The sequence below is a fragment of the Ochotona princeps genome, chromosome 16 (genome assembly GCF_030435755.1).
Source record: "Ochotona princeps isolate mOchPri1 chromosome 16, mOchPri1.hap1, whole genome shotgun sequence".
Lineage (NCBI taxonomy): Eukaryota > Metazoa > Chordata > Mammalia > Lagomorpha > Ochotonidae > Ochotona > Ochotona princeps.
This window is the reverse complement of record NC_080847.1, coordinates 16,761,243-16,784,202: the sequence shown is the minus strand read 5'-3', so window position 1 is coordinate 16,784,202 and position 22,960 is coordinate 16,761,243. Positions and strand designations below refer to the sequence as shown.

General features: G+C 39.0%; 1 protein-coding gene across 2 annotated transcripts in view; it reads right to left on the bottom strand.

The window, feature by feature from the left end:
- The window catches only part of CDH11 (cadherin 11), a 151,635-nt gene that overhangs the window by 13,937 nt on the left and 114,738 nt on the right, over nucleotides 1-22,960 (bottom strand). For both annotated transcript variants that reach the window (XM_058674509.1, XM_058674510.1), the window contains exons 7-11: nucleotides 20,951-21,138; nucleotides 14,857-15,110; nucleotides 7,306-7,442; nucleotides 6,370-6,503; nucleotides 6,021-6,138 (exon numbers count right to left, since the gene is read on the bottom strand). In XM_058674509.1, coding sequence (XP_058530492.1) covers nucleotides 6,021-6,138; nucleotides 6,370-6,503; nucleotides 7,306-7,442; nucleotides 14,857-15,110; nucleotides 20,951-21,138 — 831 coding nt within the window. The remainder of the gene's footprint in view (nucleotides 1-6,020; nucleotides 6,139-6,369; nucleotides 6,504-7,305; nucleotides 7,443-14,856; nucleotides 15,111-20,950; nucleotides 21,139-22,960) is intronic.

The window sequence follows — 22,960 nt, the reverse complement described above, 5'->3', positions numbered from 1 at the left end:
TAATAGTTGCAAACATGTATTTTAGACTCTAGGACAGCCACTAGAAAAAGTATAAAAAAGAAATTAAAAGAAGAGCAAATGAAATTGCATAAAATATTTGACTGAAATCACACAGCCAGAAAAAAATGGAAATCATAAATTAAAAATATACAAGAGTATCCTAAATATAAAATAGCTAGCCAGAACTTCATAATACATGCATAGAATTAAAAGGAACATAGCTGCAAAGCAACCAAGATGAAAATTAAGGAGAATTCATTCATTGAATGTCACAGCGCCTTTCTGGAAAAGAAGGATATTTAAATTTTTTTGTTCTTATATCTACAGATAAATTTTAGAAAAAGTCAATAAAATTCGTAAACATATTTTCCAGGAACCTGAAAAAATAATTCTAATTCATATCTGGAGGAATAAAGAAAATACAGATAACAGCAAGAAAATCAGAGCTATTAAGAAATTATGCCAGGATTAGGGTTAGGGTTATATATGCAACCATTAAGGGAAAGATATGATACTAGTACTGGTGTCAGAGTAGACAAAATATGAAACCTAAAAACAGCAATCATATATCATGCAGAATCAAGTTTTTATAAAAATTCAGTTGGAAATGACTGATTCTTTCATAAATGTTATTGGTGAAATAGGTAACAAATGGGGAGATTAATCTCTTAACATTAATAAAACACTGAAATGGTCAAAATAGATAAGAATAATAACAGGTAAGTATTGTTAAAACTTTGGATGATTAAAGTATTCCTAAAGATTATATCAAATACAGAAGAGCTGACACAAAGATGCAAGTTCTATACAAAACACAGCTCAAGCAGAGCTAAAAGGACATCTATGTAACAAATAACGTAGAAAGGACTAATATGTAGTAAATCTATGTGGTAATCAAAGGTTAATAACATAAATGGAAGAAGAGGTTGTTGTTCAAATCAGTCACAAACGGATACAGGCTTAACTTCAGAAACGGGCAAAAGCTGGGCCTGGCATTGTGCCACAACAGGTTAAGTAATTTCCTATGACGTCCCAATCCCATAGGAGCATTGCTTCTGAGTCCCAGCTACTCCAGTTCAGATCTAGCTCCCTGTTGCTACAGCTGGGAAAGCAGTGGAGGATGGTTCAAATGCTTCGGTCGCTATCACTCCCACGGAAGACCCAAATAGACCTCTCTCTCTCTGTATCTCAGGATTGTTGTGTATTTCAAATAAATAAGTAAACATTTAAAACTAAAAGATACATATTAATTATGAAGACGGAAAACAGTGGACATGCATTTTACAACTGTATTTCTGAAAGAAATATATGTAAAGCAAAGTATTAGAAGAATACACAAAGCAACAGTGATTACTGCTGAGTAGCATATTATTAAGTTATTTTATTATACTTTAATCTTATTTCTGCTTGTTTGTATGTCCTAATTTTCCTACAAGGAATATGCATTAATTATGCAATAGAATAATATTATAAAATTCTTTGCAAATCTGTTTTACTACAAGTATTAAGGCAGTGATTAAAATGGAAATTGAAGTAATTTGTCCTCTGTTTTCACTTGCTCTGAAATCCTGGATTGATTAACTGAATTTCAGAACTTTTCTCTTTGGAGAATTGTTATTATTTGACTACAGGGAAAACAAAAGATTTCCGATGATAATTAACTAGAAAAGACTTGAGTTTTATACTCACTGTTTAATGTATTCATGCTTAAGGGGGGAGGGGCATTCAAATACTCAAACTTAGTTTAACATACTGGCAGGATGACCCTGGGCAATTCATTTGATCCTTCTGATACCTCAGATTCTTGCCTCATTTAAAAATGAGGCAAGAATAAGCCATAGCCCCACCCAAGGGAAATGGGCATATGTGGAAAACTGGGCAAAACAATAGCTGTGAAAAGGTTTACCAACCCACAGAGAGCTAGGACAGGACAGAGTGGTTACACTCAGTCTTTTTTTCTTTAATCTTGCATTTTTAAACTTTATTATTTGTTTCTTGGTTTTTAGACATAAGTCTGGCATTTTCAAATTAAATCTGTCTCAAAACCTGGGTGTACTTGCTAATTCTTTATGGGAACAAACAATGCCATTCTTGAAAGTAATCACCAAAGACAGACTTCAACGTTGATTGTATAAACAAAACAAAACAAAAAACAGTGTGGTACTTTTCCTGTGCCTGTCTGAAGTTGTGCAACAAAGTACAATAAAAGTGCAATAAAAGACTTGTATTATTACGATAGCTTCCCCTCTTACATTTTTAAAGATGCTGAAAACTTAGGCTAAGTTTAGGTAAACACAACACTGATTATTTACTGGGCCTAATGGGTATAGACACTCAAGGAGAAAGCAACTTGATGCTTTTACTCAGCATGATATTAACCATTATCTCATGTTTTCTATGGAAAACAGTCTCAGCCGAGAAATGTGGTAACTCAGTAGGCTATTAATAGGAAGTGGAATGTGATTACTCCTTTTGGATTACTTCAATATGTGATTACTTTTAGGAGCTAATAGAAACTCTACTAAATGATAATTATAGGACTGTATTTGCTTTAAGATTCTGTAATAGCTCTAAGCATGGGAGTTTTTATTAACTGTTTGCCATAGTTAATAAAGTAATTTTTCTTAAAAACTAGCAATTCCCTTCAAAAGCAGTAGTTCAATAGGAGGATTCTTGTGTTCTTTGGGGGAGTTGGAGAGACAGATTGCACAATGAGTTGGCTAGTCCATGGTAACATAATCTTGAAAATATAAATGCATCTTGGAAGCACTGGGAGGAAACAAAATATTTATACCCCCACCCCTTAGAGAACAATATGTCTTAGTATAATGTTTTCAGAAGTTAATGTCAAGTAAATAAGATTATGGACACAAACAGAAAGGAGATGATGGAAATGAAATAGGAACAGTGAGTAAAAACTAATAAAGTGAGGTGTTTACGGAAGGGGTGCATTACTGAGCACAGACTTTGCTGGAAATATAACCAAAAACAAACCCTACAGTATGGTTTATGACTCACTAAAGGTTCCTGCACTAGGTCCCTGGGTGGCAGCACTGGGAGGTATGTGGATCTTTACATGGAAGTGCATAGTGGGAAGTCCTTGTGTTAACTGGGACATCCTCTGGAGAGAATCATGGGATTCAGCTCTGTCTCCTGTTCTTTCTAGAAGCAGTCACCTGCTTATTTCTGCATCACTGCTGTCATTGCTATTTATTCTATGAGGCATGATGTAGGCAAGGGGGTAGCCCCTGTATCACGCCTGTGCTTTGTCATTTGGACTTCAAGCCTCCCACACTATGAGCTAAATAAATGTCTTCTTTTTCACAAGTAGCCTGTATCAAATATTTCATTGTAGTGAAGTGAATACACACACCTCACTGTTTAAGTTAGGGGTTGTAACAACACACAGATAGAAGTTTCAGAATCTTTGGAAACAATACATGACATGCTCTCCAGGTGAGTTAAAAACATAAAATTTGTGAAAGTTCTCAGCATATATGAAAACCTACTGCCAAGAGAGGAGACGCCAATGCATCACTGTCTGCAGATTAATCGTATATGAAAAACATTCATATCGTAGCTCTGCCATTCAGCTGTGTGACTTTGGGTGAGCTACTCAGTCTCTGTACTTCCGTTTCCTTGCCTGTAAAAGAGATCATCGCAGCACCAACTTTATAGGATTGTCACAGTGGAGTAAATTAATCCATGTTTCCAAAACACTGAGAACTGTATTTGGTATATAACAAGGACTAGATAGGTATTAACTAAATTAGTCAACAAAATTATACAGGATGATCCAAAAATGCAAATAGATAACAAATAAGACAGAGATAGAAGCATACATGAACATCAATATTTTGTAACAACTGGAAAAAAGCACCTTATGTTGGATAAACCGGATATAGCATGCAAATATTTCTTCATCAGAAAGATGACTTAATTTTGCGGTGGGGAAGTATGGCAGTTTGTAGGTGGATTAGAAACTAACTTGGAAAACAGTAAGCTCAAGGTGAGGCAAACAATTTCATGAACTCAGATACAAACGTATATGACTTAGCATTATGCTACCTTGTTCAAGGTAGTTCAGTACACTCTTAGGAAATGCTCACTACCTGGCAAAGTTCGTTTGTATTGAAAAATATCCATTACTAAAAAGGAAATGTTTATAGTACATATGGGTATCACCCCAGATGTAAGTGCTGCTGGCTGATTCTGGCTGAGAACTACACATATGCTTTAGCACTTTGCAGAATTATGTCTTGAAGGGTTTTGGCTCACATGTGCACATTAACCAAAGCCAGCAGGTATATGGAAAAAAATTAGCTCACATACAAAAATAAAGAACACTAATTAATAGCTCCATATTTGATAAGATTTACTTAAAATCCATGACTCCACATTGAACTCCCTTCATACTTTGGCTCCTAATAGAAAATTCATTGTATTAATGAAGATCTCAGAGGAGAAAAGCTTCTATTGTAACACAGTGTCACAGTGTCACCATGTGTGTGGTTGGCCCATAATAAGACACTCAACTCCGTGCGATAACCAATAAGGTGTGTCAAGTTATGTCCTCTGAAAATCCAAGCAGTTTAGGAAACACATCTCTACTTGTCAGCAACAGAGTAATTTACAATGGCTAAGTCTGTATGTAGCAAATGATACTGGAATGTCTGAGGAGTAAAACCCAGCTTTAACTCCTGTTTGGCTGGCTGATTGGGTGTATGTTACCTGACAGTATTCTGCCCATTTGCCTCATCCATAGAATGCAAATGATACATTAATGTCCTAGTTACAATGATGTTAAGATAACCCAAGGACAGACCCGGCAATGTGACCTAGTGGTCAAAGTCCTCACCTTGAATGCGCCAGGATCCCATATGGGTGCCTGTTCTAATCCTGGCAGCCCCACTTCCCATCCAGCTCCCTGCTTATGACCTGGGAAAGCAGTCAAGGATGGCTCAAAGCCTTGGCTCCTGGCTCCTGGCTCCTGGCTAATAGCTTCGAATTGGCTCAACTCCAGCCATCACGGTCACTTGGGGAATCTTCGGACGGAAGATATTTCTCTCTGTTTCTTGTTTCTCTCTCTCTCTCTCTCTCTCTCTCTCTCTCTCTCTATATATATATATATATATATATATATATATATATTTATGACTTGGCAATAAAAATAAATAATTTTTTTTAAAAAAAACACTTCTACTTAGAAAGCCTCCTTTTATTTACAGGCTATATGGTGGTATTTCTCTCCCTGTGTTTACAGGGTGGCTTTGTCACAGGCTTATGTGAACAATGTTCACTACGGAATAATGTATATAGCAACAACAACATGCTGAGAATCACAAAACTTTTTCCTGGCCCCTGAATCTCCCAGCAAGTTTGGCAAGGGATTGCATTCACCTGGAGACTTACGAATAATCTGCAAGTTTACTACTCTTCTGACTGATGAAATGTGGAGCAGACAGAATATTTAATGTGGTTAAAGAACGATCTGAAATTGCTTTGTAACACATCCTTCAAGCAACAATTCTGCAGATACTCTTAGGCACTAGGCTATCAGCCTATATACTTAGCAATAGTACATGAAACCTATGTTTGAAAGGGAAGGCCAGAGGAAAGATTACATAAACTTACAAGGTTTGATTAATCTCTTTCAAATATTAATTTACATCATTATGCATAAAGCAAAAGCCCCCAACCCCCAATGCTTTAGTAATCTCTTAAAAATAAAAAGAAGATATATGGAATTGCTTGCATATTGACCCTATAAGCTTCCCCACTTGGTTTTTGCACAGCTTCATGAACATCAAAGACAATAAGAAACAAAATAAAAATTAGACGCTGTTATTCCTATGCATCACATGATCCCATATGTCAAAATAGATGCAGCATTATCATTTCTTGTTTGTTCTTCAACAGGAAAACATCATTAAGAATAGTGAAAATATGTGTGTTGTGCAATATAAAAGCGATTTGTTTTCCATTTCTATGTCTCGAAGCATAGTAACCTTAGTACGAACCTCGGTTGTCTCTGACTGTGAAATTTGGATTGTGAATGATTTCAGGGGGTAGGCTGAAGATAAATCTTGGTCCATTGGCTGTGTCATCCTTGTCATCTGCACTAATTGTAACAATTGGCTGAAAAAGAAAGGTGGCCCATAAATAAATCATGCTGACATTGGCACATCATTTATTCAAAAACTCCTGGCTGGATAAAAGACCTGATTTTAATTAGAGAATGTAGCTTCAGAGCAAATCTAGGGCTCTGAAACTTTGGGCAGCAAGGGACACACCCAGGTGATGCTTTCCAAAGCAAACTCTACTTCCAAATAGATTGCTCGCAGCCAGAGGAGGGAAAAGCAGGGTTACCTGGTTGGAAAGTGGCTTGGTCTGATCACTCTCACAGATGAAGCCTTCGTAAGGGGCGGCAAACCTGGGAGCATTATCATTCACATCAAGGACCCTAATGGCCACGGGGACTTTGGCTTCTTGGTGCCGGTTGTCTACGAGGAGAGAATGCAGAGTGAACAAATGCTAGAGAGAGAACTGCACTGGCTTAAGTTTATTCTAGGGAGTAAACTCCAACCAGGTACTTGGGCAATACAGGGCAAGGTGCTGTTGGCATAAAAGCCATCTAGAGAGTGCAGTTTGCTAAATTCATTGGGAAGGAGATGGCCTAGGGAAAATGGCCAATATTTGGCCAGTATAAATCATACCTAATTGCCATACCCACTGAGTAAATCCGAAGACTTACAATGGAACCTGCCTATCCCAGAGAAAATCTATCAAGGTGGTTTTCAAAGTGAACTCCCCAGAGCAGCATCTTGGAGCTTGGACATGGAAATTGTCAGACCCCACAACAGATCTAAGGAACCAGAGACTCGGAAAATGGACCCAGACATCTCTGTTATAAAAAGGCATCTATGAGATGCATGGGAAACATAATGCAAAACCAGGAAGTTTGAGAACCTTCAATCTACAAATAAACCAAAATCTGCAAGTCTTGGCTCTAAGCCTACTTTCCTCTGAGTTCAACAGAAACCTAGTGCTCAAATGGAGTGGGAAATCCATTAGTCATTAGGGCTATCTGTGGTCTTGCCAAGTGTGTACCCAATTCTGCTAAAGAAAATGAAAGCACTTTTATTTGCCGAATTATCTTATTAGACTGGCAAAAATAAACATTAATGACTGGAAAATATTTTTGAGACTAAAAAATATCCATTTCAGCTTTTCTAGGATATAGAAAGAGTCTAAAAGATCATAATTGGGTAAAGTGGAATAAAACCCTTAGGAGACAGTGCTTACGGATTTCTGCTGCAAAGACAGAGATGTTGAGCCAGGCAGTTTCCTCTCTATCCAGAGGTTTCGTAGTTTTAATAAAACCATCCTCTGGATTAATAGTGAAAAACCTGTCGAGGTCAGTATGACGATCGATTGAATACCTAAGCAGAATGCAAATGAAGCAATTAGACCAAGACATTGAGAGCAGCTTAATATTTGAATATTTTATCCCTGCTATATTTAAAGCAACTTTTTCAATGAATCACTGAGAGCTGGGATTTCTTTTTAATCAAATTTACTTTTCAAACTCCATGCATGAGTCTTTTATAGAAATCATTTTTTACCAAACTAGAATCCTTTTTTCATTACAATGAATGAAAGAACTGTTTAGCATATTTGATTGAGAAGCATAATAACAAGTTGCATATTTCTCCATATTTACTACAATCACCCATCATCTGCATATTTATGATACTGCATTTGGGAAATGTTTTGCTTGCTCCCAAACTACTCAGAAAGTCACCATGTTCCAAACCCTTGCTGGATTTTTGCATATGAAATATTAAATAAGTTCAAGTTTATCTAAATTTATCTTGAAGACTCACTTCATACTCTAAAAATCAGTTTCCTCTGTATTCAAAGAAAAACACTACTTTGAGTGATTGTGTTTCCTTGGTCTTAGGATTGTCAGCATAGTTGTGGGTTCTATAGTGCAAGATGCCAAGCAGGCTTGGCCACTGATTTGTAGGGCTTTGTTCCCATACTTTGATGACTTCAGCAACAGCATAACATGAAGGTTTTTGTTACTCTTGCCCACTGTGAGTTTATCTTTAATCAACACAAGATGAAAGAACTTCCAGAATACTATTAGGTTCAAGAGAATGGAAAGAATGAGATGGGAAACAGGGGAAGAAGCGTGACCTTTACTGAGGGCAGTAAGGTAAAATAACATGTCCAGTGTACCCAGAGAGTAGGAAGGAGTGAGCTGTGGTTTTCAAGGGTCTGTTGGGTGTCAAAGCCGTTACCTTGACTCTCCACTATAATCCCAAGATAGCTATGCTAATTCGGGGAATATGCAGACCTCCACAAGTGACTGGCTTATGCTGGTAAACGTCTTGCTGTGATTTCTTAAAACAAAGCCTAAAGTCCAGAGGGAGGTCAAAAATCAAGAAATGTTAGTGGTTGCAAAGGTTGTGGAAACCAGTGGGCCTAAGGACCTGTAGCTGACAAAATACAAGATTTGCAAATGTTCTAGTAGCTCAGGGTGGCAAATATTGTAGCTCAGATCTCAACTGAAGCCCTCATTCTTTCATGAAAAGGAATGACCCGTCACACACACTTTGCAGCATACATAACTTAAGCTCATCCGTAATGTCCCTGGGCTTTGTAAACACAGGACACAGGGAGGATAAGCACCCTTCCACATAAAAACAGCAGGACTCAGTGACTAGGGCTTGGTAGATAGCATTGTGCAGAAGGCAGGAAACACAAAACAAAATCCAGATGCCTTTCCCTGGCAAGATGGGGCTCCCTAGCTAGTTGGAATGACAACACACACAAAGCAAGGAAGATTATTATTATTATTTTTTAAAGATTTATTCTATTTTTATTACAAAGTCAGATACACTGAGAGGAGGAGAGACAGAGAGGAAGTGGAGCTGCCGGGATTAGAACCAGCAGCCATATGGGATCAAGGCAAGGATCTTAGCCACTAGGCCACACCACCGAGCCCCAGCAAGGAAGATTATTAATGCTTTGTTCCACAGAAGCCAGGAACATGGATTTTGGATTTGGAAAGCCCCAGGGTAAACTTTACTGTCTATCACATATAATCTGAATAATACTGGACAAGCCATTGAGATCACTGAAGTCCAGCTTATTTATCTTTCGAACTGGAGTGCTAGAGTGTCTTCTATGCTCTCCGTGAGAATTCAGTAAAATCCTAGTTGCTCATTGCACACAGCCTGGTGCCTCACACAAAGTGTACAGTGCCCTACTCCCTGCCATTGTTGTTGCTGCTGCTGCATACCAAGGAGAGGCCATTGAGCTTTCACATGTTATGGTGTGGCTTGGTTTCTAGAGCCAGAGAGAAACGTCAGCAGCCTTTGAGCCCAGATGCAAATGAACGAAATCACTCTATCAAGGTGATTGATAAGGCAGGGTGCATGAGATGGTCCAAGCAAGACAGCACAGAAGCAGAGCAGATTTTATATTTCTCAAAAAAAGAAAAAGCAAAAATAAAAGAGTGTGAGTAGGCTCACCATCAAGAAACATTCAGTGATTGAGAATATTGAAATATGTTTGCCCTTATTCTACATCACAGTACAGACATGTATCAAAGCATTGCAGGGTATTACAGAAATCTATGCAACTTTATTGTTTCAGTTAATAACAACCAAAAATATTTCTAGTATGAGTGCAAGAAGAATAAATTTAAGGATCTGATATAATGTTTATTGTATAAAATAATTAGAGTTAGATATGGGGTGACAGAAGGAAGGCAAAATTACGTGCTATAGAAAATACTAGGAGGATTCCGGTGATACTGTATACCTGTGGAAAACTGGTAGAGTCTTGGATAATTTCTAGCCTAAGTGCCTGAGAAGGAGAAAGTGGAACACAGGAAAAAAACTCATTCTGGCTGCAGAGAATATGGAACATTGACTCACTTCAATCGCAGTGAGAGTGAAAACCGTGTGACTGAGTGGGCACAGAGGAAGAAAGGTCAAAGCTAAAATGCTGAGCCCCAGAGGGACCATTTTCCATTGCATAAACAGTGGTCAAAGTTTAGCAGACAAGGTACGGTATTATCTGAGGCATGAAGAAATCTGAGGCATAGAAGCAAAAGGGAGATGATATGCTAATGAAAAATGTGTTCAGCTCTACAGCAAGTATGAGAAAAGCACATCAGATAAACATACTGTCCAAATAAAAAAGAGTTTGGGTGACATACATGGCCTTATCTGTATGTTCCAGGACACTCATTCTCTTGGAGAAAAAGAGAAAAAACTAGGTAACTAGGTTCTGAGAAGTAGAAGCTCTGCAGAATAAAAAGCTCAAGTGTTCCTTTATAATTTTTTTTTTTTTTGCAAATTTTCATATCAGAGACCCAAGTGAATGGAGGTGGGGACTGATCAAACAAGGTACTTAACATGCTTGGATAATTACAGGCAGGAAACTGCCTACACACACAAAACTGTCACCACTGTAAACATGACCCATATAATCAATTGCAGTTGTGGATCCTTGAAAACAATGAGGTGTGCAGGAAATGACTAGTTTCTGTATGGGTCTTGATGTCATTGCTCTTCAAAAAGCTGCTAGTGCCTTCGGAACTAGGGAGGGGAGCTTCCTCTGGCCCTTGCCTGCTTCCAACTTGGGGTCCCCACTCTCTTTTATAAGGACCATCAGGATTGCTCCAGAAACCTCTCATAACAAACACGAACAAACAAGTTAGAATAGACAGACAGAGAACAGATGGGAAGGCTTGGAAGCAGACAGGAAGTGGCCAGCCGGGAAGCACTTGTGACTCACTGGGTGGGACACAAAGATCAGATACTCCTCTCTGGGGTGTTGAGGATTTCTCTGCACACCCCTCCCAAAATATTCACCTGAACTGTTGACATTTGTCCTGTTAAAGTTATAGAGTTGGACTACCCGAAAAACAGCCAGGTTCAGCAAAATCATGCTTCAATGCTATAAAATGCTAAATACTAACATTGAAAAAGACAAGAGACAGCTGAATAGCAATCTATAGCCATTTTAAGGTATATAGACCATGGTTGAATGTAAACCAAAGTTGAAATGTCTATGGGGAAGTCACAGGTTGTGGTCGAGAACATGCATTTTCCTAGTAACATATTGGTTAATCAATACCATGTCAATTAATGCCATAATGCTGTAAATGGTTGTAAATATTGGGTTGAGTTTTTTACTTGATTGGGATGATACTCTGCTGGTTCTGCCTTTGGACCAGAGATGGTCTCACCAGGAAGCCGTTGAATTTGCCAGGACAATTAGATGCTGGACTTTACGATTGGTCAAAACCTCCGATGAAAGAATCTCAACTGAGTTTGAACTATGGAAATACAGCGGGGTGGAGCAATCCACTGTGGGAGGGGGAGGGTTTGGGGAGGGGCGGGGGGAATTCCAGTGCAAAAAAAAAAAAAAATGTGTGTCACATAATGCAATGAAATTAATAATAATAATAAAAAAAAAAAAAGAAAAGGGAAAAAAAAAAAAAAAAGCTGCTAGTGCACCCAAAGATAGCTCATTTAACATTCACACTGAGAACCTTTTCAAGCAGCTTAAAGCTGACTTTACAAAGGTCACCATTCAAAATGCAACATGCCTTTCTGCTCAGAGAAAACACAGCAACCAAAACTCCTTGGAAGCCTTTCTATGAGAGGCCACTAGATAAGAATGGACTCACAGCATCCAGTACGGACTAGTGTTGAGGTTTTAAAGAAGTCATTTCATCCCTCTAAGGCCCAGTTTTCCCATCCTTTCCATCATATAATAATAACAGACTCAAAGGATATCTGTGAGGATTAAATGACAATCAAATGTCTCGATCAAGGATAAGAAAATGCTCAGTAAATAGTCACTTTTTCTCTTTCCCAAATAGGACAATATTCAAAGATGCAAAGATGACTAAACAATACTTAATACTTGGAAAATCTTTCAGCATTGTCACCACTTTCTTAATACACATAAAACAGTCTCTATGAACAGTCTGTTGTATTTTTTTTTCATTTTGGATATGGATATCTCTTATCCCGAAGAGACTGGATATGCATTCAGTATAATGAATGAGATGTTATCACTTTTATCATGTATCATACAACTTACACTCAGATTTGAAACTTAATCATACTGTCATTTTGGTTATTTTTACTTGATAAACGTGTGAAGTATTCACTAGTGGTGTGTAGTCTGTTTAATGGGACAATGAAGTTCTGTAAAGTTTCAGCAAGCGAGGATTCTGGGCTGTAAAGCAGATGTCTCAGTCACTATCACTCAACTCTGTCCTTGTAGCACAAAGGCAGCAAAGACAGTCATAAACAACATTGTAATGAATCATGTGACCACTAAACACATAGGAAGATGCTCAACATCATTAACCATTAAGAGAATATAAATCAAAACCCTAAGGATGTATCATTCTGGCCCACTAGGATCTCTATAGTAAAAAAAATAAATAAGTAAAGACCTATAACAGTAATTGTTCCTGAGAACGCAGGGAATCCAAGCATTTATATGGTACTGATGCAAAGGTGACTTGGTGCACTCACTGAGGAAAGCCACTTGGCCATTTCTCAGAAGTCTGCATGTTAGTATTGTATCCAGAATAATTAAATATGTAAAATAAATAAATCTTTTTATATTGGACAATTAAAATTACACAGACTAATTAAAAATCGCAAAGAATGTGCATGTTTCACCAATTTCAATTCTAGGTATATAACCACCTCCCTTGAAAAATAAAATGTATATCACAGAAAAAATACATAGGAATGTTCATAGTAGCATTACATTTAACAACTCAAAACAAAAACAATCCGAATATTCATCCAACTAATACACAGTAAACTGAATACAGTGTGTGTGTGTTTGTATGTGTGTGTGTGTATGGAATAATATTTACCAATAAAAATAAATACTGATATATTATGCAGCATGGGTTAACCTCAACAATATGTTAACTGGAAAAAATGCAGTTAAATAAGACCATATATTGTGTCATCTCATTTATATGCAATGTCCAGATAGGCAAGCATATAAAGACATAGCAGATTAGCAGTTACTAAGAGCCGCAAGGGGAGCAGACATGGAAACTACTGTTAATGAGTATGAGGTTTCTTCTGAGGGCAATAAAATTATTTTGAATTCAACACTCATGAACAATCCTGTAAAACTCATTAGAAACTAATGGATTGTTTACGTTCAATGGATGGATTTTATGTTTGATGATATGTGAGCTTTTGATAGCAGAAAAAAAGAAAGCTAAGAGGGACAGAACACAGGAGGAAAAGAAATAAAGGGAGGAAGGAGGGAAGGAAGGAATAAGGGAGGGAGGGAAGGAAGGAGGAAGAGAAAGAAAGAAGGGAGGAAGGGAGGAAGAAAGGAAGGAAAAGAAGGGAAAACATGGTGCCTGAATTTTGCCTGCAACTAATTTGTTGGCTCCTCACCTACCCAGCCCACTGCGAATATGCCTTGTAGTGAGGACAAAGCACAATGTAAGGTGTCACTGTGATGTGGTTGTTGTGTGGTATAAGGTGGGAGCCCCTGGGAAGGGACATCTGACCCATCTCTCCTGAGTTCTAGCAGAGCTCCCAGAGGAGGTGCTACCTAATTGGAAATAGAGACAGTGAAAGCAAAAACAAAGTAGAAAGGGAGAGAGTTCCCCCTGGAAGGAAGAACAGGTAAAAGACAAGGTTTGGCACAAAGCAGACATGTTTTAGAGGATGAGAGTCAAGTGGTGGAGTCTGAAGGAGATCTTTAAGCCATAGTTGAACTTATTTAGAGTTGAAAGGCAATGGGGAACAACTCAATCACTGAATTTTTTTTTAACCAGGATGTAATGTGGCGTTAGATATCCATTGTTTTCAGAATGACCTGATTACAGCAAGGAGAGACAGGTCATTAGGAGACTAGATACAAGGAAACCATGACAGAAAGAAGATGATGGAATTGGGGCAAACAAGGAAGAGTGCTGATAAAAATATGCATGCCTGCTAGATTCTGATCCAGTATGTTTCAAGCAATGATGAATTTCTACACTGTGATTATCATGAATCTATGATATAAGACACTTCTTAGCCTCATTCCCACTAACCTCTCATCTCCAGCATCAACTTCATTGGTTAATAACTCAATCTGGGGATTCAAAAGCAGAATCAGGGTTTTGCAACACTTTTCTAAGTCAATCTACATAGCTGTTTAATTTATATATACATATATATGTATATACATATATGTATTCATATTATGTATGTTATATTGACATTGATGAAAGTGCTATGTGTGAGTTTGGCACTTCAGTGTGTCTCAAAGCAGACTGCAGCAGACTGCAGTTTGCCTCCCTTCCCACTTGACTATTAGCTGTGTCATATTGAGCACAAGTCATTTGATCTTGTAGAGTTCCAATTTTTTCCTATTTTGGGGAATCATCATTCACACAACAATAAAATGGAGGAGATAAGTTGAACTGTAGATCTAATGCATCTAGTAAGGCAATGAAGCAGAGGAAGGAGTTCAGTAAATTGTGATTACTAAAATTATTTTACAATCACCATTTATACTTCACCACACTTCCTTCAGATAGACAGAACAAGCGACAAATTATACAACCAAGTAGACACCAGGAAATCTGTTCTGGACAAAATTGTGTACCCTAAATGGCATATCCAAACGTGAGTTGAGCCCATTTGTTATAGTCTGACCCTTGTTTACACCCCATTGGGCCTAATAAACTTGAATCTTTTCACAACTCAGGGGCATGCTTTCTACAGGACTTTGTCAAAACTACTGGCTATAAAAATCCCCAACCTTGTCCTTAAAATAAAACTATACCTTATTGGACTGTTGGCAGCATCAGGGTCTTTGGCATGAACTCTTCCAACCACAGTGCCAGCTGCTGCATTTTCTTGGACTTCGTGTATATAACTTGGGGCCAAAAACATGGGGGGCTCATCAGCATCTTCAACTGTGATCTTGATCGTTGCACCATCCTTGAAGGGTCCATTGTTGATGAAATTTGGGTCAATGTGCACATTGGTTGCCTCCACCCTCAAGTTATACACTCTTTTGGTTTCAAAATCTACAGGCTGATAAGAAGCAAGAGAATTTTGACAATCAGTTCATAACAGGAATTATAAAGGAGAAAGCACTCAATTATTTTACAGGGTAGAATGAACAGTTCTTCAAAGAACAAAAGCCACTGACTATTTAATATCCAGTTACTGAACTGTTTGGTCATGAAAACATACAAATCAACTGCTGAGACTTGGAATATGACTAATGGATAACTTTCGGAGCATGACAGTATAACTAAGGTGGACCTCAAATAACACTAAAGTTGCCCAAACTAGTCACTGAAAAATGTCTAAAAACTCAATACAAAAATAATTTCTCACCACATTCTTTTTTTTTTAAAGATTTATTCATTTTTTATTACAGCCAGATATACACAGAGGAGGAGAGACAGAGAGGAAGATCTTCCATCCGATGATTCACTCCCCAAGTGACCGCAACGGGCCAGTACGCGCCAATCCGAAGCCGGGAACCTGGAACCTCTTCCAGGTCTCCCACGTGGGTGCAGTGTCCCAATGCTCTGGGCTGTCCTCGACTGCTTTCCCAGGCCACTAACAGGGATCTGGATGGGAAGTGGAGCTGCCAGGATTAGAACCGGCGCCCATATGGGATCCCGGCGCTTTCGAGGCGGGGACTTTAGCTGCTAAGCCACGCAGCCGGGCCCTCTCATCACATTCTGTAAAATAGTTGTCAATAGAAACACCACAGAATATTGACAAAAAATTAAAAAAAAAAACTGAATGAGAGGAGATACAGTGAATCAACAAACAATGAGTAAAAAGTAAGATTGCAGCAAAGAAGCAAAGAAATAACTCCTAATTCCAAGGAAGTGACTTTCTAGTTTGCACTCTGGATGACACTGAATTACCAAATGCTTGGCGAGGGCTCGCTCTTTCAAGGCAAGCATCTGCCTGCCATGCTGTTGTCATGTGTCTGGAACACATTATGGTGCTTCTCCTGACCTAGTTCTGCAAAGCTCTAAACCAAAGATGATCCAGTTTTACACTCCTAAACAAAGTTAACATCCTTGACACTTGTCTATCTCCTTCCCACCTCTATCTCCCCAGAATCAGAGAACACCCCCTTTTCCTAAAGTTAAATCTGTCCCCAGCCTCTCCATCATCCTGGGATTCAGTAGCCACTTCATCCATGGCTACATTTCTGAGTGGAAGGAACGAATGATATTTAGAGACTTTAGATATGAACAATTGTGAAATCAGATTTTGTAATCAGCAGAGTTGGAATGTCCTATCCTCAGACAGGATAAGCCTACAGCAGACACTTGGGAACTTGGCTGAGGCACGTGCCCGGGGACCCAGTGTTGTGTTCCTGCAGGAAAGTCCGGCAGATGTTACAGCCAGAACCGACACGCTGCAGGCTGATCACTGCAGTCCACTTAACTGCAACTGCTGATCAGGAATATCCTTTCCCAGTTGGATAAACCTGCTGAGTCTTCTGGGGAACAGCCCGAGCCTGATTGCCCCATGAGACCTTCTTCAACAGCCCCAAGGCTGATGTGTGCAGTCTCTTAGCACTCCTTCTGCAGCCCCTCAATTTCCTCCCCTTCCAAGGGGGGAGCCTGTGAAAGGAGACCTCTGGGTCTTCACCACTGCCCTGTACTGCATAGGAGTGGCTCTCCAGTTACATGCCAGTCACTTCACAAGCAGCAGGGCTGGAAGACAGACACCATTTCACCATTTGCTCTTTGGTGTAGCTCCTTGCTCTTTCCAAAAATGATCTGATGATGTTTCCTGAGTTTATACCCGTGATATGAGTACTTAAAATAATGCTAAATGAGGGCACACATTATATAGGTCATAGAAAATCTTTATATCTCCTTGTTTATTAATTCTGCCTGGAAAAATTCTCCTTGAGGGATTAATTCAATGGAAAATCAAAACAATCTTCAAAAACGTATTTTTTTTAGATATAATAGAATTATATGTAATCTGGGAAACTGTACATACAAAACACCAAATCCAACTGTGAGATTATACTAAGGAAGTAATGGTCCATCAATAGGAAGCAGCCATTCAAAATGATTATGTGCACTATATAGCAGCAGGTAAAATGTTTATGTTGTGACTTTAAGTTGACAAATCAGATCACCCAACGATTGCTACCCTGTTCAATGCTTTTTTCCTCCTTTTATATACATGTGGACAAACAACATAAATTCATGGGCCATAAAATAGCTTTATTAAAATAGGGTATATTTAAGATATAAGGTGGCTCTCTTACTGTGACGGGAAGAATTTACTTGGTGGAAGGCAAATAGCACAGACACTGTGCTGGGGGTTTGCTGTGATCTATGGGATCTCCACGCGCTCAACAGTGTTGGCACTGATCGGATTTTCTCCCCATGTCCACAAAGCCCCCAAAAGACTTGTTGCTTTCTCTTGAGTTTTCTTCAGCTAATCAAATAAAGATTGTCTAAATATCCCAAAGGCAAATTGTTTCTCTTTCTCTCTCATCTGCCAGGAAACCCTAACTCAGACTTCAAGAAATATTACTTTGCAAACTATTCAGTACACTAACTGTTGCTTGAATTTTTCTGTTTTTCCCACCCTACTACGTTCTGCCTTTTTCATTTCCTCGTAGAGACGCAGACACTGAAATTCAGCTGATGCCCCCAACACAGAACACACTGCAGCCTCTTTAATGCTATGATGTCAGTTTCTCTCAACAATTTTTTCTGCCTTTTCTCTCCTTATTAGTCTGGTGAATTCTTACTCCTCTATCAAGACTCAGGAAGCACAGGCCACTCTAAGAATTAACTCATAATCTGGTCATAGGTCTCACTACACTTTAGTACAGCTTGTTTGTGTACGTGGTGTGATTCCACACTTTCTAAATTTTCACACTACTCAGGGCTGTGCCAGATTGAAGTGGGGAGCCAAGAACTCGATGCAGGCTTCTCCTATGATGGCAGGGACACAGCCAGCGGAGTCCTCACCTGCTCACTCCCAAGGTGCAAGGTGCAGGGCGTTGACGTCAGGAATGCAGCTGGAGCTTGAAGCCAGGTCTTTCTCTAAGAGCTGCTGGCATCCCAGATCGCAGGTGGCCTCTTGCCTATTGCACCAAATGCAAATCTCTGTGCTTTTCACCAGTGGGTGGCGGTGGTGGGTGGTATGTGGGCTTCCTGACCTCTAGTGTGAAGTTTTGCAGACCATACACACCCTACAAGGAATTCTCCAGTCCACGGTGTCAAAGCCACTTCTTTTATAAAGAAAAATCCTTCTAATTCAGGGATCTTTTCATCTAATTGTGCTGCTGGAAACTAGATTTCCAATTAAGAAAGAAGCTACCTCATGAATAACAAGAATTCAATCACTCATTTAAAAAACTGAGGGAGTAAATTAAGAAATAAACAAAAATACTATATTAAATATCATCTTGAAATACAAAAACATAGGGGCCAATGTTGAGATATTACTGGTAAAGTGGCCACCTGTGACCCTGCTATCCCATTTTGGAGCCATTTGGAGTCTCAGCTATTCTGCTTCTGGCTCAACTCCTTGCTAAGGCACCTTGGAGAGCAGCAGAAGTGCCAGGTACTTAGGCCCCTATATCCCTGTTGGAGACACAGATGAAGTTCCCGGCTATAAGTTATGTTTAGGAGTATGAATCAGCAGATGGAACATTTCATTTTCTTCCTGCCTGCCTACCTTCCTTTCTCTTTCTCTCTCTCTTTTCTTTCACCCTCTTTTTCCTTCCTTTTTTTCATTTCTTTCATTTCTCTCTCTCTCTGTATATAGCGGTACCATTCATATAGATAATGCTTTTATAAAAGCAAAAACATGTTTCTGATGTCTCCACACCATTTTGGGTTACTAAATTCTATTTAATGATGTCTCACAAAGACACATATCATGTCTTACCCTGTTAAATACACCTCTGATATTTTTTCTCCTGGTGGGGATTTGAAATTATCCTACAAGTTTAGGCAAATGGTATTTACCAATGACACACCATGTTATACTGCTGTAACTCAAAATTTCAGTACTTTATAGGACAGCATGACTTTGTATGGAATATAAACACTGAATTGGTGAAAATGCACAAATAAATCATCCACAGAAAGCTCATTTTGATGTGTAAGTTCCTGGGGGTAATTCAAGGTTGAGGATTTTTGAGATACTGTGTTTGCTTATACTTTGAATATATTGAAAGCAGGTGACAACTTTAACTTAACCAACTGCCCAATTATGCGAACAGCAGAGAATGACAGGAGGAGAACATCGGTGTCTGTGTTCATACGTCAAAGTCAAACAGAAAGAATTATGATATTAATTAATGAGGAAAGTTGGCAGCTTGGGGCTGCACACAATTCACACAGCCACTTGAAGAGAGCAAAGAGAAGGAATGCGTTCAAATGCGTTCTCCAGTCTCTTTGCTGACTGACTCTGTCATACCGTTCCTTGTCCTGGTGTAGATTTATCCAAGCAGCCAAAGTGCGCTGCAACTTTCACGCCCTCTACCTTGTTTTCTTTAGGAAGTCACTTCTTACCTTCTCTTTTTTTGTGCTAAGTATTTATTTTCCAAATTCATACTTTTAACCATTATGAAAGGTCAATTTCCCAAAGCATATCATACCCTGCTCCTTTTACTCAAATATTCCTCCCCAAACTATCCGTCTTCTCCTTCCCCTTGCTCTTCTGCTACTGGCACCTTCACTGATTCTCGGACTTAATTTTATCAGTGTTACAGTCCGATTTCTACATCACACCAAGAGTCTATGCTATGTAAAATCAACTTGAAAACTGCATACTTGATTAAAACCAACATCCAGTTCAGATTAAAGGCTCCACACACTTTACGGGTGGAAAGGTGTTGATTTCTCAAATGGTAAAGAACAAGAGAGACCATTTCAGACTGTACTGTAAGTCTTCACCTGAAAGTCAATTTTACCTGGTTCTTCTATATAAACCTTCTGGCCTAGTTCTTTTCAAAATATCTCGAAATAAATTTTTTTCCAGAATATCCTAGGTTTGAATTCCTTGTCTTCAAATTGTGAGCTCTGCGATGGTAACTGGGTCAGAACATTTAATCTGTCTGAATTCCTGTCTTTTCAAAATTCAGTAGAACTATAATTGCCCATTAGATAACACCAGAAGTCTTCAAAAGCTCGTGGAAAACACAGGTAATGAAAATCTATACATGGATTTCAAGAATTTTTGCACCAAAACAAAAATCTTTTAATTCCAGTTCTCCATACTTTTTTCCTCCACACTTTCTGAGGGACCCAGAATAATAGTATTCGAATAAATACTGCACTTTAAAAATAAATAAATAAAATTGAAAAATGATAATAAACTCCCTCTTTGGAATGAATCAATCCTAGGGGCATGTTTTTAAAGATAGTCCTATTAAGTGTGAGAGAAAAACCCACTATGGTTGTTTTCCCAGGTTCATTTTTGAGAGAAAAGCAACCAAAAAAAAAAAAAAAAGTGTAAGTATCACCAAGGGTCCAGCAAGGCAGTAAACCTTGCATGTTTGCAATCACCTAAGGTTTTGAATACACTATTCTACCAGATTCTGCTTGACAGAACTCAAATCGGGATGCGGTAAATGACATGATTAGCACTGCTCCTCAGGTGCTCCTCAGGTGTACGCATGACGTTGCCTTAGCCTTGAGAACTCATCAGCAGTCTGAGACTGGCATTGGCCACCCTTACAGCCAGTTCCCACAGCAATAACAAACGGGGGTAGAGAAAGCCCAATAACCAACCAGGGCACAGAGTGCCAGGGCAGCATGCAGCCGTTTTCCACTTGGCCATATTCTCATGGCTCACCCTTCAGCTCAGTTTCCTGCAGAGGCCACTCACATACATGCTCATTTACCCAAACTCACCTTTTTCAGCTTCACAACACCCTCCTGTGTCTCGTAGTCTGTTGTGATTTCAAACAATTCCATACCATCCCCGTCAATAATAGTATATGTGACCAGGCCATTTTCTCCAATATCTGGGTCTTTAGCCTTCACTCTTCCTACTTCCTCTCCAGGGACAGCTGCTTCTGACACAGACATCTGGTATACATCTAAAAGGAGAATAGATCTACTTTTATTTTTCTTTTTATTTGGCAGCTATAAAGACTTTAGATTTCACAGAGTCCCAATAAATTTCTCAACGGGTTTGAAAACTGAACTTTTCTATTGATTGAAAACATGAAAGAAGTGAATGGATGGGAGGAAGATCCCATATGGCTTTCTCGCTAAAAAGAGCGTGCTCTGCAAAAGATGAAAAAAATAATATTACAGCCCCGAGTGAGATGGCAGGCTCATCTACCATACAGGAGAAAGGGGGAAAAAGGCTGTTGTATTTTCCATCAGAAATGAAGGAGGACCACGCAGACCCTCACACATTCTTTCCATGGGTTCAGTATGATCCAAGAATGAATTGTAAGGTTCATTTGCAGTTCTGCCAAAGATGCAGGGGAAGAAATGCCTGTTTATAAGCTATTGACAATCCTATGCTTACTTAAGATGGTATGCTAATTGTAGCTTTCCAGTTATTTGCTCTTTGTTAAGTACGTTTCTCTCACCCCAGCATCAAGTACTACCTTCTAGAAAAAATCCCCACAGGAATTCCCTTCCATGTATATTTTATATGTATTTCCTTCAATATATATTTTATATATATGTATGTGTGTGTGTGTGTGTGTGTGTGTGTGCGTGTGTATCATACCTGCTTTTCCATTCCAGGTATATTTATTTTTATACATATCCAATATATAATTATAATAGTTACTGGGGATTAATTGGACAGGAATTGACACAGAGACTATCACAGTGCTTGGATTACCCACATCCCCAATTGAACTACCAGGGCTCAAGTCCAGGCTAAGGCTCCTAACTGCAGTTTGCTGTTAATGCATATCTTTGGAAGCAGCCTTTTAAGGGCTCAAGAAGTAGAGCCCTTCCACCCCCATGGAAGGACTAGATTGAGTCCTGGCTCCTTGGCCAAACTCCGGCTCTTGGCAACATTTAGGTAGTAAAGTGATGTGAATGAAATCTCTCTCCTTCCCTTTCTCTCAAATGAAATCATTTAGAAATCACTTAAGATACATTCAGTGTGAATGCACCACATACAAAACACCATCCAAGCCCCTGGAGACTCCGCAACTGGCAAAAAAAAAGCCAAGATTCTTTCCTTAATAAGAAAACTGAAGAGAAGAAAACAAAAACAAATTTGTATCCACTCTGATTTCATTGGCAGGAAGCAGAAAAATAAAGTAAGGTGAGGGATGTAGGGCCTAAAAAGCCTAAGCGGGTAGGTGTGTGAGTGTGTGACTGCTTGATGGTACACTTGTGAATGTATGTCGAGCTGCAAAGTGTGTGAGTGGTGGTGTGTGTATGCTGTGCAGAAGTATGAGTGTGTGAATGTACAAGATAACCATTTACATGTATGCATGAATGTAAAGGTGCCTGCCTGCTTTAAATATGTGTGAGTGCAGAAGTTGTGTGAATTACCCCCTGAATGTTCTGAATACATTCATTATGTGAATACCTGGGGTTAAATATTACCAGGGGGAGTGGCAAGCAAAAAAAGTAAAACACCTAATTGGAACATCGTGAATGGACACAGAACAGCTAGAAGACAAGTGTGATTAGAGCTTCCTGCTAGAACAGATGTACATCTGCCTAAACACCACAAGACGCACACTGGGAAGATGGAAGACTCCATGTTCTGCTTTAACTTGGGGAAAGACTCAAGAATCTTTTCAGAAGAAGAGTGAAATTTGACAGGATCTCATTTGTTTAAAAACACTCACTTCATGAGCCACAATACAGAAAACCAAGGTTTTGGAAAATTTATCTGTTCCAGTACAAACTACGAAGTCCTAGACAAGTTACTTAAAT